Here is a 15,551-nt window from a genome sequence, read left to right as displayed (position 1 = left end):
TCCTCATTCTCCCCCTTATTGCTAACAGCTCCAGCTCAGGTCATTACTCTAGGCTGTCCTCCTCCACCCCTCTCCTCCAGATGATTTCTATCCCAAAACCTCAGCTAAATGTGACTCCCTCTAGAAAAGCGTTTTCTTCTTTCATAGCCCATAATTCTTGCTCTGTTTTCCAAGGGACTATGAGCACTCACATCTAGTCTGTATCATAAAATTTCACACATAATTATGTACTGACTAATCATCCTTTAATGGATTGAAATGTGTTCATCTCTCTTTTCCACTATAACTTAGTTACCTAAAGGCAGTAACCATGTTAAAACATTTATTCTGTCCCCCATCAGACCTAATATAATGCTCGCATAGTAAATTAGAAAAAACAAGCTCTTGATTATTTTCTTAAATAGAAATTTTCATTAACTGAGCTTCAGTTAAGCAGGGTCCACCTAAAATACTAACACAGAGAAAGGCTAACAGTGCATCAAGTGAGGCTTAACAGCAAGAACAGCAAAACCCAAAAGGGACAGGAAAAAGCACACAAGTGCTCCAAAGGCAGGAAAAATCAATGTGATCCTCTTTTTAGTGTTTGGCACAGTACCCTGCGTAACTCAGTATGTAAAAATGCGATAATGAAGAAGAGAAGCTGAAATTAAATATTAAAAAAAAACGCGAAACTATTTCCTGTTAATTAGAACATAGAACTCCATCAGGAAAATCCTTGAGTAATAAAGGCAAAAGGAAACCAATTACAGGTTCAGTTTCATTGGAAAACACGTACAAATAACACTGCATCACCTCTATGAATGAGCCTTTGCTCTGTTTTTCACTTTTCTATTTACGTGACCAGTTGAAAATAAATCTGTTAAAGTTCTATGGCACAGAAAAATGTATAGGTAGAGTTCTAGATAATTTTAAATTTTTCCAGAGGTTTCTTCTTGCAGAAAATCACTGCACCTACCTTTGCTCTGTTTTTGAAGTGGTGGGAAAAATGTCGTCTTCAACATCTGACTCATCCACCTCAATCACCTAAGGGAAAAACAAAATGATGAATAGTTTTTATAGGAATAGAAGTTATCTGAATAAAAATAAATAGCTGCATCTCAAAAAACATTTTTTTAAATACACAAAAAAAAAGTCAGAAAAGGGAGCAGAAGCCACATAAAAAGCAATTGTTAAAACTGAAGCTTTGGGGCACCTGGGTGGCTTAGTTGGTTAAACATCTGCCTTTGGCTTAGGTCATGATCTCAGGGTCCTGGAACGGAGCCCTGTGTCAGACTCCCGGCTCAGCAGGGAGTCTGCTTCTCCCTCTGCTCCTCCCCCCTCCTCCCTGCTCATGCATGTTCTCTGTCTCAAATAAATACATATAATCTTAAAAAAAAAAACAAACAAAAACACAACCTGACGCTTAGCCTGACCTCCCTCCAGTGTCACTCTTCAATCACAAATGGTATTCTACACATGTCTGAGCTCACTTTTCTTCTGGACACCACGGCAGCCGGGGGGGTACCTAGAGGAACATGCAGTTAGACTGACTGGTGAGTGACTCACACAGGGTCATGTGCACACAGCGCCTAGGGTTTTCTTGGGTTCTAGTGAGGAGTCAGACCATTAGTGTTCCATTTCCACTTTAAAATTCGGTGTAAGACCATGTGGGAAGTACTGGATATCTATCTTTCTATTACATTTATCCTGGTTGAACACCATTTGTTAGTTTTAGGTCCCAGTAGATATTTGTTAATTCTTTTTTTTTTTTTAAGATTTTATTTATTTATTTAAGAGAGTGACCAAGAGAGCACAAGCAGGGAGAGCAGCAGAGGGAGGAGGAGAGGGAGAAGCAGGCTCTCCACTAAGCAGGGACCCCCCCCCCCCCCCCCCCCCCCCCCCACCGCCATGCAGGGCTCCATCCCAGGACCTTGGGATCATGACCTGAGCTGAAGACAGACGCTTAACGGAACGAGCCACGCAGGCACCCCGAGATATTTATTATTCTTGATTCTATCATCCAAAATATTCCTTATCCCTCTACATTTTGTGTTTCTTGACACTTAATACACATATTTGCTATGTCTTTAACTAATGAATGAAGCCAAGGACAAAACAGTGAAAAAAGAGCACCTGAGATCTCCCCCTCCAGGCTGACATTGAACTATTAATAAAAAATTGTTAAATGTAGTTGTCCAAGAAGCTATGAACCCAGCCAATATTTCTGCATTTTGTCATAAAACTATCAGAAGATTATCTTATGTGCCTTGAAGGAATCAAATGTATTCAACACTCCTCAAATCTACCACTGTGTAACCACAATCAAAAAATGAAAAAAAAAAAAAAAAACTGGTTTAGCACAACTTGTTTCTTCTGAACTCATGTTCCTTCCTTACAAGAGAAAAATCCAGAAAAGAAGCTACCTTGTGGATGTGTGATTTTCCTTTTAGATGATCTGCAAGTGACAGCAGGCAATAGTTGAACGCAAATAATAAAATGGAGCTCAGGATAAAAGTTATTAGCATTGGTACCCACATATCAGCAACAACAGGAAGAAGGAGTGGGGGTGGGGGGGGAGATGAATTTAAGGGAGATAAAATGACAAAATGCGAATCATAAAAGAGAAGTTTCCCGGAAAAGGAGGGTGGTCAACTGTGTCACATAGTCAGAGACGAAGAATGAAATTTGAGAAAAATGCTGCTGGGGCAGGTATGATTATAGAACACAGATTCTCAACTGGAGGTGATAATAACTATTATTCTGGAAACATGGACATATCTTGAGACATTTTTGATTGTCATAATTAGGGGGGCCGCTACTGGCATCTAGAGAGCAGAGGATGAGATGTTACTAAAAACCCTACAGTGCAGTGGACAGTCCTTCCCAGTATGACTTACCTGGTCCAAGACTTATCTGGTCAATAGTGCTGCTACTGAGAAACCCTGACACAGAAGCAAGAGCACTGCCTTAGGTGTAAAGACATGTGGGTCTTGAAAAGCCAGGTAACAGAAGCATCAAGCCCATATAAAATCTTGGAATCCAAAAGAAGTGCAGAGGGCCTATATGTTAAATCTAGAGCTTAAGACAGAGGTCCTTTCACTCTGACTGCTTAGTTTGTCTTGAGGCTAGCTCCAGCCATGAGCGAACAAGCCACACTATTGTGAGAAGTAACAAAAGGAAGCCAGATTTAAATAAGACTTCTGTTTGCACTGAACTCCAATCTCCAATATTAATATTCCATGCATGGACCTTTTTGGCTCAACACTGTTATCCATGAAAATATTACTGGAAACATACATTTATGGATTTCTAATCATGAGATACAGTATTTAAAAAAAAAAAAAACAAAAATCCTAGAAGCCCTCGTCTGGATAATCCATAAAATTCTCTCCAGCTTTAATGTTCCCCACTTTTTCTTCTTTTATTTACTTTGTAGATCAAAGAATTGACAATTCATAATGCAGGGAGCATAAATTATTAACACACAACTATAAAACTTTTTATCTTACCTCTGAATAATTCTTAGTAGCAACATTTCGGGATGGCTGCTGTCTTGCAGATTTAAAGGCTATAATGTGAAAGAATAAACATCCATCATGTTATTCTTAAAATAACTGAGAAAAATTTGTATGTATCTTTAGCTGAAGATTTTGCAAGCTCTATCTATAAAAATCCATGATCGCCAATTATAAAACATTTGTATTTTTTAAAATCTAAAGGGAGGTGGAATTGTATGTTCAAATAAATTAATGCCTAGCTGCTAGTCTCCTGATTTCCTGGCTTATTCAAATATAATGACAGGTGATGTTCATAAATACACCTACACTAAAAACATTTTATAGAAACTACATGAAGGATAAAATCTCATCATCTAATGGATTAAACTCCAAATATATTGTAAGCCTCCTCATGTCTTCTTTCTCTTACGGTTGGCAGTACCTTTCCCTGTAGCTATATTAGGAACCATGTGGTTCCACTAACAGCTTTCTTATTCTCCTCTACTGTGTTAGCCATATTCAGTATCTAAGAAAGAGTCCAGAGGAAATCCTAGGAAACAGCGTAATCTTTTATGTTATGATAAAACTTCCCTCTAAAATCTTTACATTTCAGCTTTAAAAACTTATGAACATGAAGTTTAGCTAACCCTTCATTTTCCCCAAGATCAAAACCATGATACTGTGATTCTCCAATAAGAAATATGTCTTTGGTCTTGGTCCCCATTTCTGCCAGAGCTCCTAAAACCCTAGGAAATTCCTAAGTACTAAAAGCCAGGAAAATGTCTTTTGCTATGTTAATGAAGAGACTTTTGGACCAAACCTAAAGCTGGGGGCTGGTTGCCAGGGGAACCAACCAGGAAATTGGGAAATGAAGGTTGGAACTCAGTCCCACCCCCATGATTTCCAAGGAGACACGGGGACAGAGGTTGATTCAATCGCCAATAGCCAATGATTTAATCAATTAATGGTAATGAAGCTGCCATAGAAACCTAAAGGAGGGGTTTGGCAAGCTTAGAGGTGGTAAACCAGAATGCTTCCACATGCCAGGCTGCTGGCCCCCAAACTCTCTGAGGATACAAGTCCTTTGTTTGGAACCTTACCTTTTGTATCTCTTTATCTGGCTGCTGATTTGTATTCTTTGTAATAAACCAGTAATTCAGTGAATAAACCAAGTTTCCTGACTTCTGTGAGCCGTCCCAGCAAATTAATTAAACCCAAAGAGGGAATTAAGGGAAACTGATTGACAACCAGTCAGCCAGAAGCACAGCTAGATTTGTGATTAGCCACTGAAGTGGAGGGAGGCAATTCTGTGGAACTCAGCCCTTCTTATCCCGTGGAATCTGATACTACCTCTGGGTAGACAGTGTCAGAATTGAGTCAAATTGTAGGAAACCCAGTTGATGTCCAAGAACTGCTTAGTGGCGTGAGGCAACCCACCAGCCTATCCCACTCCCCCCACAGTGAATTAGGTGTAGAATATTTAAAACCTAGAATAAATTTCAAACTGCCAATTAGAGTTTTATTTTCTCCTAAGCCTTACCAGTTTCTTAAATAAAATAATGTTTTTCCCCAAGACAACCCCCAAACCAAACAGAGCAAGAGGAGAAAAAAAGACTGAGGCCTTGAAAAGTCAAAAGCTCAAAGAAACCCACAAAGTCCAAAATTCTTGCAGTCTGAAAACTCAGGAATTGTTCTCCCTAGCCTAACTTTATGATTTATGATAAATTCCTTTGGAAACTTCCTTTATCTCTACCTCCCAAGATACATGCTGGCAATCATCCCCCAAGTATATGACCCACCAATATACATCTGAAGGGTCTCATGACGGAGTTTTTATTAAACAGTAATAAATGACCTTTCCTAACAACAGCTAGCCCCCTCAGGATCCTGGAAACCTTATTTCCAAAATACCTGGGAGGCTTACACTATCCCTAACCCCCTCCCAACTTGAAAGTATATAATGGGCCATTCCTCATGACCTCCGTGCAGCTTTCTGCAGCTCTTTCTGCCCACGGCTCCTGTCCCTGTGCTTTAATAAAACCACCTTTCTGCTCCAAAGACATTTCAAGAATTCCTTCCAGGCCGTTGGCTTCGAACCCTAACATCTTTCCTACGTCATAAAATAGTGTTAATAATAATTCATGAAAGAAAATCATTGCAAAGATTAAAAGAGGTGGTTAAATGAAACAGTTCTGCCAAGTGCCTAGAAGTAGCAGGTATTCAAATAACATAGCCAGCGGCAGGAGCCGCAGATGCAGCGGTGTCTGCCACGACAGTAAACTATACGCAATCGCAGAGCCTTCAAAGGGACTACTCACTTAGTCACCATCCTCCGCAGACAAACTTCAAGGGAAAAATTTGGACTGTCAACTCTTATTTACAACTGCTGCTGGCTGGAAGTGTAATATCTACTATTCTCGATAAAATTCCAGTACAATAATAAATCTCTACACTCCACGGGGTTGTAATAATAGAATCATACCATTATAGCTCTCTTCATACCTCCATTTACAATAGGGATTTGGAAGTTTCAGTTTTTTTGTTTTTGTTTTTTTTTTTAAAGATTTTATTTATTTATTCGACAGAGATAGAGACAGCCAGCGAGAGAGGGAACACAAGCAGGGGGAGTGGGAGAGGAAGAAGCAGGCTCATAGCAGAGGAGCCTGATGTGGGGCTCGATCCCATAACGCCGGGATCACGCCCTGAGCCGAAGGCAGACGCCCAACCGCTGTGCCACCCAGGCGCCCCTGGAAGTTTCAGTTTTAAAGGTGCTTTTGTCCCAATGTTACAGTAGCTATAGTTAGTACCCCATGGTTATTTTGTCAGAAACTTAACACCAAATCTAACCTAATAGAAATGTTTTACATGTATGTGTTAAAAAGTCTACTTCACGGGTGCCTAGGTGGCTCAGTTGTTAAGCGTCTGCCTTCGGCTCAGGGTGTGATCCCAGGGTCCTGGGATGGAGCCCCACAACGGGCTCCCTGCTCTGCTGGGAGCCTGCTTCTTCCTCTCCCACTCCCCCTGCTTGTGTTCCCTCTCTTGCTGGCTGTCTCTCCCTCTGTCAGATAAATAAATAAAATCTTTAAAAAAAAAAAAAGTCTATTTCACTTTTCAAAAAAAGTCCCAATGTCAGAGACAGTTCAACTGTAAACCATTAGACCAAATCAATTTACATAAAAGACAAATTTAGACTAATATTTATAAAACATCCATTTTCATAAGTTTATCTTAAATACTGCCATAATACTAATAGCAGCAATCATTTTTTGGATTCTTACTAAATCCCTTGCTAAGTAATGTGTAAGTTCACCCATGAGTTCACCCAAACCTGTGACTACTCTGTGGAGTTAGTACTACACTGCCAATTTTACAGCTAAGGATCTGAAGCTTATGGAATAGAAAGAAACAGTTTACGCCTCCTGGGGGCTTAATACGTATACATACTACGCCAAATAGTCCACATATATTTTCTCATTAATCCTCAAAAAAACCCAATGAGATAAATGCAATCACCCCACTTACAGATAAGGACACTGAAGATGGAAAGTCTAATTAATGTTCTGAAGGACACATAGCTAGTAAATCACGAAGTCAGAATTCAAACCAATGACTGACTTTAGAAGCATGCTTTTAAACTTAAAGCTATCCAATCTCTAAGTAACTTTTACTCAGTCATTCTGAAGTATTTAATGAGTATCTACTACAGCCAGGCACTACCCATACCATGATGAAAAAGAATGACTCCACCCCTGTTCTGCCATTGTTCGTGGTATAAGGGCACAGAGCCAGCTGACCATACCAGGTCTAACTCCAAAGCCCAGGTTCTTAACCACACCATCTGCTGCAAAAGGCACCACAATCAGATCTTCTCCTAAACATAATTCAGGAAATCTTAATTAAGTTTCATATTAATTTGGCTTACTTTATGCAAATGAATATTATTACCTTTAAAAAAAGGATTATTTGTGAACATTTTAAAGCACTGTAACTAGTCTCTTGTTTTCTCTATACAAACAGAAGCTTTCTTCCACATTATCAATGGGTAACACAGCAGGGCTCATGAAAGAATATCTGTGAAAAGTCTCACAGGCATAGTAGTTCTGAAAGGAGCTGAGGGTAGAAAGTGAAAAAAACAATGCTCACAAAAAGCCCTATAAGATATAAAGTTCTAGATGCAAAGGAGGCAGCCACATGTGAGTTTTAAAGAAAGAAAATAAAGATAAAAACCTCTGTTATTTGTTTACTGTGGGCTAGGTTATCAGACAAACACTGCGGCTCAAAGCAACTCAAACTGCTTCATCAAACATATAAAAAAAATTCTAATGGCACTGACTTGCTGATCACATAAATAATTAACAGGCCAAAACAGAAGAAAAGCTCAAACTCAGAGGCAAGCAGAATCCTTTTCCCTGGAGACCTGTTGATCTGGACAAATGTTCACACTGGTTTTGACAGTTCTGTAGAGAGAGGGAAAGAGCTACCACAGGTTAAGGCCTGCTCAAGGTGGGGGGCCTAATGCATTTCCTCCCTACCTTAAGCTGGGACCCCAATGGTTAAGGAGAGAAGCAGACGTAAACAGGATTTTCCAAGTGCATTATCAGCTGGTCGAACCTCAAGTCACAAATTTAAATGTAGTTTAATGTGGCCCAAGACTTGCGGTGCCCCTAGAAGCGTGGAGTAACAAATATGCATCGACTCTGGGGGAACTTAACTTCATCCCTGATCCCAAAGTTTTCCTCCTGATCATTTCTTAGGGACAACAGATAACAAACATGCAATGAAACAAGTCGCCATAAATGAGAACCAAAAGAAACAGAAATCAGAAACGGACAATAAAAAGAGGCCAAAGACATTCAGACACTGATCCCAAAGTTTTCCTCCTGATCCCAAAGTTTTCCTCCTGATCATTTCTTAGGGACAACAGATAACAAACATGCAATGAAACAAGTCACCATAAATGAGAACCAAAAGAAACAGAAATCAGAAACGGACAATAAAAAGAGGCCAAAGACATTCAGACACTGGGTTATCAGACACAGAATACAGAACAAATACCCTTACTACGCACATACATATGCTTAAAAACATCTGCAGGGAATTTTTAAATCACACAGCGTATTTCAAAAGAAATAAGTGGAATTTCTACCCCATCAAAAACAATGAAAATAAAAAATTCAAAGGACAGTTTTAAGAACAGATGGGCAGGGGGGCTTGCTTGGCTCAGTCCATAGAACAAGTGACTTCTGATCTTGAGGTCATGGGTTTGAACCCCATGTTGGGGTTAGAGTTTACTTAAAAAAACAACAACAACAGATGGGTGAATTGGAAGATCAATACAGCACAGAAAGATAAAACAAGGGAAAATACAAGAGATTAATAGTCATGGGAGGACAGAGTGATTCTTACATTTATTTAACTGAAGACTCCGAAGGGAGGAGAAAAAGAGCAGAGAGAAAGGATTTTCTAGGAATGATGAAAGATACCAATTCACAGTTTCATGAAGCCCAATAAATCCTAAGCAGGATAAAAAGAATCTCCTACCTAGATTCCTCAGTGAAACCAGAGAACACCAAAGACAGCCAGCTGGAGGAAAAAACTGACTACTCCAAACAAAAAAAGCAAGTTAACTAATAGTTCATTTCTTAACAACAAAATGGAAGCCCAAAGACTCACTTTCAGTGATTAATTCTGCCCACTGGTGCCAAGGAAAGCTTAACATAAAATAGTTAAGCCAGGACAAAAAAAGGCAGTTTGGGGAAGGTAAAGGGGGGATGCCTTTGTGTCATATGCTAACCAACGTCTGGTGACTTAACATGGAACCCTATGTATTTTTTTCACTTTTCTTTTCTTTTTCTCTTTCAAGATTTTATTTATCTGACAGAGAGAGACAGCCAGCGAGAGAGGGAACACAAGCAGGGGGAGTGGGAGATGAAGAAGCAGGCTCCCAGCGGAGGAGCCCAATGTGGGGCTCCATCCCAGGACTCTGGGATCACCCCCTGAACCGAAGGCAGACGCCTAAGGACCAAGCCACCCAGGCGCCCCTCACCTTGCCTTTCTATCTCCCATTGTTGTTGTCTTTTTTAATAAGTGACATTTTGTAAAGGCCTACTATGTGCCAGACTCTCTGCCTTTCATCTTCAGAACAACCCACTACGTAGTCTCTTATGTAAATGAACTTAGGAGTCTGAGTGACTTGCTCAAAGTCACAAGGCTCTTCCATGTTGAACTCTGCCTGGATCCTTTCTATGCTGCCTATTTTTCCCCTTCTCTGCTTTTTATCTCCTGCCAAGAATGGAAGAGCACCTTTTTGGACACCACTTCCTAAAAGACAACATGCTTTTGAAGTCAAGATGAGAGTCTCAGCTGGCTCTCCTCAAGTACTGAATAATCACTTAGTAAAAAATACAGCAACAGAACTTTTTAAAAATTATTATTATTTTTTCAAGTAGGCTCCATGCCCAGCGTGGAGCCCAACACAAGGGCTTGAACGTACAACCCTGAGATCAAGCCTTGCATTTCTCCCTCTGCCGCTCCCCCTGCTTGTGATCATTCTCTCTCTGTCAAATAAATAAAATCTTTTAAAAAATTAATTACTAAAAATTTAAAAAAATAAGTTTCTTTAAGAGTCATTTACTGGACTTGTACTATTGATAAATTGTTGAACTCTAACACAACAACAACAACAACAAAAAGGAGTCATTTACTGGATTTGATGTTTGTATCCTTCCTTCAATGTCAGTTGCCAACCAATAAACGTCAAAGACTTCCTCTGATGGTGTCACAATTCACTTCCTTCTGTGGAGGTTTACTCTATCTCCACATTAATTAGATACATTATTCTGTATAATGCAAAGACCTCTCTACTGAGAACCAGTAGCTAGGTCTCGAATCTTACCCTGCTCTGGAAACTAGCAGTACAGTTGACCCTTGAACTCAGGGGTTAGGGGCACTGACCCCTGCGCAGTCCAAAACTCTCCATGTAATTTCTGACTTCCCCAAAACTTAACTACTAATAGCCTATTATTTATTTGAAGCCTTACTGACAACATAAACAGTTAATTAACACTTATTTTGTATGTTGTTTATATACTGTATTATTGTAACAAAGTAAGCTCGAGAAAAGAAAATGTTAAGAAAATCATATGGAAGGGAAAATACATTTACAGTACTGTATTTATCAAAAAAACCCCACGTGTAAGTGGACCTGCGGAGTTCAAACCCATTCTGTTCAAGGGTCAACAATACAGTGGTTAACCACTGGTTCTAGAGTCTGGGGAATGTGGGATTAACCCAAGCTCTAAAATTTACTAGTTGTGAGACCACGGGTAAACTGCTATCTTTTCAAAGTCTCTGATCCCTTTTCTGTAAAACAGGGATAATGTAAATATCTAACCACAGAGCTTTGAGAAGCATGCAATAACTCTTTCATAGACATTAGCTATTATGAGTATCATCTTAAATACAAATCATAGGACTTCCTTGTGCTAACCACAGAGCTGGAGAAAAGCAGCATAAGAAAGGAAACACTATACTAAGAAGCAGCACTTTCTCTCTTGATCGTTGCTGACATACTGACCAACTGACTCACTTTTCTGTCTTCATGATCCCTCCTTTATAAAAAGGAAATAATCAAATTTGTCTAAAAGTAAGGGATTATAAAAAAATAATTTTTAAGGTTCACCCTCTTCAATAGCTTTGATGAATGGCAAAGACCTTTTAAAGAAAAATTTATCTTGTAATCCTAATAACCCTTTTGACTCCCCAACGATGGCAACACAAACCAATAAGGTTTCCTAATGAGGATTTCCTAGGTCTTCCTATGTTGGGATTTATAAATAACTGCTAGATAATCATTTGTAATCCATACTCACCATCTATAATAGACATGTTTCCAGATGTTGACACAGTGGTCTTTGAACTTCTGCTTCGAGTAGAAGTCTCTAGACCAGTGCCTATTGTTAGAATAATGAGCGGTCACTATACAATTCCATCAGTAGCCAAGGTTTTTTTTTTTTAAGACAATGCCAAAATGAAATGTAAATAAAGTTACATCAAAGCATAGTTTATGTATAAGAAGTCAAAGACATATATAACAAGAAACACATAGTCTAATCAACTTTCAAAAACTATACTTAAACCACATTTGGTTCATACTCTTCCACTCAAAATTTAAGGAAACACTGTGTCAACTTTAAGGATAATGAAAATAAATTATCACTAGAGTATGAGGATCTCTTTCCTTGGAAATTTTTAACTTTCAAGTACTATTTTACCAGCTTAAAATTCCTATGGATAAGTATTTAATAAAAACAATTTAAAAATATTTCTAGGAACAAATTTATACAATGCATCAGGCAGTCACTGGATAACCAATTTTCTATTACTTGGATTATTCAATGACAATAGTCCCACGTTAAATACAATGATGGCAATTCATGTTAATTACTGCTTTAAGAGCTCAAATTGTTTTAGGGTAGCTTTTTTTTTGAACAAATTTTATGAAGCCATAAATGCCCATATGAATGTGGGCATTTGTATCTTAGGACAGTAAAAAAATAATAATGTTTATGACTTGGAGTTTCTTTCTGCTGCCAATGGTCATTAGGTGGTCATTTTCCTCAGCAGCTCATATTTGCCTATTACTTTATATGTGTGAGAGTAAATAAGACGTTAAACGTACGCAAAAGGTACTGTGAGAGGAGCGTAGTGAAGTTCTTCAAGAAATGTTAATAAGAGTCATTAAAACATTATGTGCACGTGGCCATTAAAATTTATTTAAGTAAACATGCACGTTGGAACTGTATTAAGGAGTGACTTTATGCATCATAAAAACAAAATTTTAGAAAACTGCATAACTTAATTTTGATGAGAGGAATACAGTCCTGTGTGTCCCATTCAACTGCCAAGTCTGACTGTGTGTGAAAGCCAGTACTCAATGCTAACCTCTTCCTCTCTGAGACCCTCCTCTCAAGGCTGAGCTCTGCCCTCTTCCTCCTCGTCGGCCTCTTCCTCGGCCTCTTCCTCTGCTGGCTGCTGCTGTGACGTCCTCATCAGAGTCACCAGCCATCTGTTCTGCCAAATCTATACTCATGAGATCCTCAGCGCTAAAGGCGGAAGCAGAGTCCTCAGATTGAGATCTGAGGGCTCTGGCCCTTGTCATAGCCTGAGAGGGAAAGTGGAGAAAATACACATTAGTAGATAGTGCAGCATCCTAAGACATCAATCTGGTCATTCAGATAACATTCAATATCGTGAAACTGTCTACACTATTATTTTTCACTAATCATGCTATAAAAATGCCAAGCAGGAGAACTCCCTGGGACTCCCCCATCTATCAAATTCAATTCCTATGATTTGCCAGATCGATCTGCCATACTATCTGTAAAATGAGACCTTTTGAAAAGGTGTGCTGAGAAAGATAACATTTCACAGAATCAAAACTTTTAGAACAGGTAAGAATACTGGCAATCGCCCCTAATTCAACATCACCATTTGTAAGAGACTGTCATCATTTGAGCTACTCTGTACAATGGGCTCTTAATAAATAAGAAAAATGGTTACCAAAAAATGGCTGTTATCTCTGGGTGATAAAATTTCACAGTGCTCTTGTTTTCTTATTTACAAATATTATAAATTTTCTACAATATAGTTTTCTAAAATATTACTTTGTAATCAGAAAATCATGAGCAATAATCTCTTATAAAAATTAAGGAGAATTAAGAATAAAAAGATAAAAAGAGGGGCGCCTGGGTGGTTCAGTTGGTTAAGTATCCAACTCTTGATTTCGGCTCAGGTCATGATCTCAGGGTCGTGAGATGAAGCCCTGCATCAGGCTCCCTGATCAGTTTGGAGCTGGCTTGTCCTTGTCTTTCTGCTCTTCCCCACCACCTTGTGCTCTCAAATAAATAACTATATAAAATCTTAAAGAAAACAAAACCAAGATAAAAAGAATTAAGTAGAATATAACAACTGAAGGCCTGGAAAAGAATAAAAAGCTTAGGACCAAGAATATGCCACAAATTTTAATTTGATAAGAAACTGCCTAGAAAAGACAAGTTTGAGACTTAATGAAATATTTTAACTCTGAAATGAATACAGATTTTCCAGATAAAAATAAAATAAAAGCAATGTTGCCCTGAGCGCTTTCCTTAAACCAATCAAAATGCAGTTAAGGAGAACAGAAATAAGGCATAATACATTCTCAATAAAATTAGAAAATAGCTCCAACTTCAAAACACAAAATCTCTGAAGAAGAACTAATGGATATAATGAATATCTGACCTAAGGAACAAGGTAGAGAAGAGTCTTAGTATACAGCTTATCCTCAGGGACCATGACTACATTCTCTCTTGCTTAGAATAAAAAATTCTTGGTCTAAGAATAGGTAGGTGGAGCATTTCTGAGCTCTGTGATACCATGAACTAAAGAGAGGCAAGGCTAAATGAGGAGATGAGAACAAAGCGCATAGGGTGGAAGTAGGAGTGAAGTGGGAGGTGGGAGATAATCCAGCTGCATGAGGATGATGTCAGCTTAAAGGAAGTAACAGCTTAATCATGGCATGAAGAGCTCAGCATAACATTACCAAGTAAAAAGAAGAAACTTCAGGGAACATAACAAAAAAGACAAAGAAAAAATAGCAGAAAAAGATTTCAGTTCATTTTTCTTGTTCCAGATGAAGTACGGTCAATCCTCATTATTCTAGGATTCTGTATTTGCAAATCACCTACTTGCCAAAATTTATTTGTAATCCCTGGAATTCTCCTGATACTTTTGCAGTCATCTGTGGACCTGGGCAGAGTGCTAAAAATTCTGAATCTCCTGACACACATGTTCCCAGATGAAGACGAATGAAACACTCAGCCTTCCTGTTTCAGTTCTCACACTTTAAACAAGTGTCCTTTCTGTAGCATATTTAGTGCCATGTTTTTCATATTTTTGTGCTTTTGGCTGGTGATTCAGTGTAGCTGAAGTGCTGTCCAATACTCCCCAGAAGGCTGTGATGCACCTTACAGACAAAATATGTGTGTTCGATAAGCTTCATTCAGCTATGATTATAGGGTTGCTGGCTCTAAATTCAATGTCAATGACTCAACAATATATATTAAAACAGAAACACACATGAAAAAGGTTGTGTACTGATCAGTGGATAAAAATGTTGTAACCAGTAGTTGGCAGGACCCAATCCTGTATTTCCCCTAGGAGCATACGGCTGAGTATTCACTAGTTTAGTGTTTGCAGTGACAAAGAACATAAAGAAATAACAAGAACCAGCTGTACTACATTTTCTTGCAGTAGATTTAAAGGGAAAAAGGAGACCTAAATTACTTAATTAATAAGAAAGATCTAATTGATGTATGTTGAACTCTCTACTCTGAAAATAAATATATACTTCTTTGCAAGACCTCATGAAATGTTTAATACATCATGGGGTGTTAAGAAAAACATCAACTAAGTTCTAAATAGTAAAGGGTATTATATAGTCTAATTGCCACAAATAAAATAAGAAATTAATGATAATAAAACAAAAACACCTGCCTCCAAACCATAAAACTAAAATTGTAGAAATCTAGAAAATAATACAAATATTGTATACCGAAATACATGAAACAAAGCAGTGTTTATAAAGGAAGCTTACAGCCTGTTAAAAAAGAATGAATGTAAATAAGTAGATTTGATATTTAAAAAGTTAGGACAAATAAAACCCATCCAAAGGCAATTATGAGAAATCAATAAAGATACAATCATAAATAAATTTTAAGCAAAAATCCATTCAAATTAGTACTAATTTAAGAACCAATCCTCAAGGACAAAGCCACATTGATAAAAATCACTAACTTAATAAAAAGGGAAAAAAAAGACAAATATACACCATTAAAAATCAGAATGGAGGGGAAAAAGGATTGAGGGAAAATTAAAAGAATCCTGACAAAATTCTCTTCAATTCTAAGTAATCTGAAAACTAAATGACCTAAATGGATCCAACAACAGACATACAGTCTCAACAGATTAATAATAATATCAAAGAATAAAGTGAGAAAATTGTTAAAGGAACAATACCCCCAGAAAAGGAACCAT

At 38.2% G+C, this 15,551-nt stretch overlaps 1 protein-coding gene across 7 annotated transcripts in view; it reads right to left on the bottom strand.

Annotated features, from left to right (window-relative positions):
- Positions 1 to 15,551, bottom strand: part of MRE11 (MRE11 homolog, double strand break repair nuclease) — a 79,584-nt gene that overhangs the window by 13,896 nt on the left and 50,137 nt on the right. For 6 of the 7 annotated variants that reach the window (XM_011237896.3, XM_002929795.4, XM_034666150.1 and 3 more), the window contains 4 exons: positions 12,420 to 12,639; positions 11,348 to 11,428; positions 3,489 to 3,547; positions 956 to 1,023 (listed from right to left, as the gene is read on the bottom strand). In XM_011237896.3, the coding sequence (XP_011236198.1) occupies positions 956 to 1,023; positions 3,489 to 3,547; positions 11,348 to 11,428; positions 12,420 to 12,639 (428 nt within the window). Of the gene's footprint in view, positions 1 to 955; positions 1,024 to 1,418; positions 1,505 to 3,488; positions 3,548 to 11,347; positions 11,429 to 12,419; positions 12,640 to 15,551 lie in introns of those variants that run through there. The other variant, XM_034666151.1, reaches the window with a different exon arrangement.

This window comes from Ailuropoda melanoleuca, chromosome 8 (assembly GCF_002007445.2).
Source record: "Ailuropoda melanoleuca isolate Jingjing chromosome 8, ASM200744v2, whole genome shotgun sequence".
NCBI lineage: Eukaryota > Metazoa > Chordata > Mammalia > Carnivora > Ursidae > Ailuropoda > Ailuropoda melanoleuca.
The sequence above is the reverse complement of the archived record's forward strand: the minus strand, read 5'-3'. Positions and strand labels throughout refer to the sequence as shown.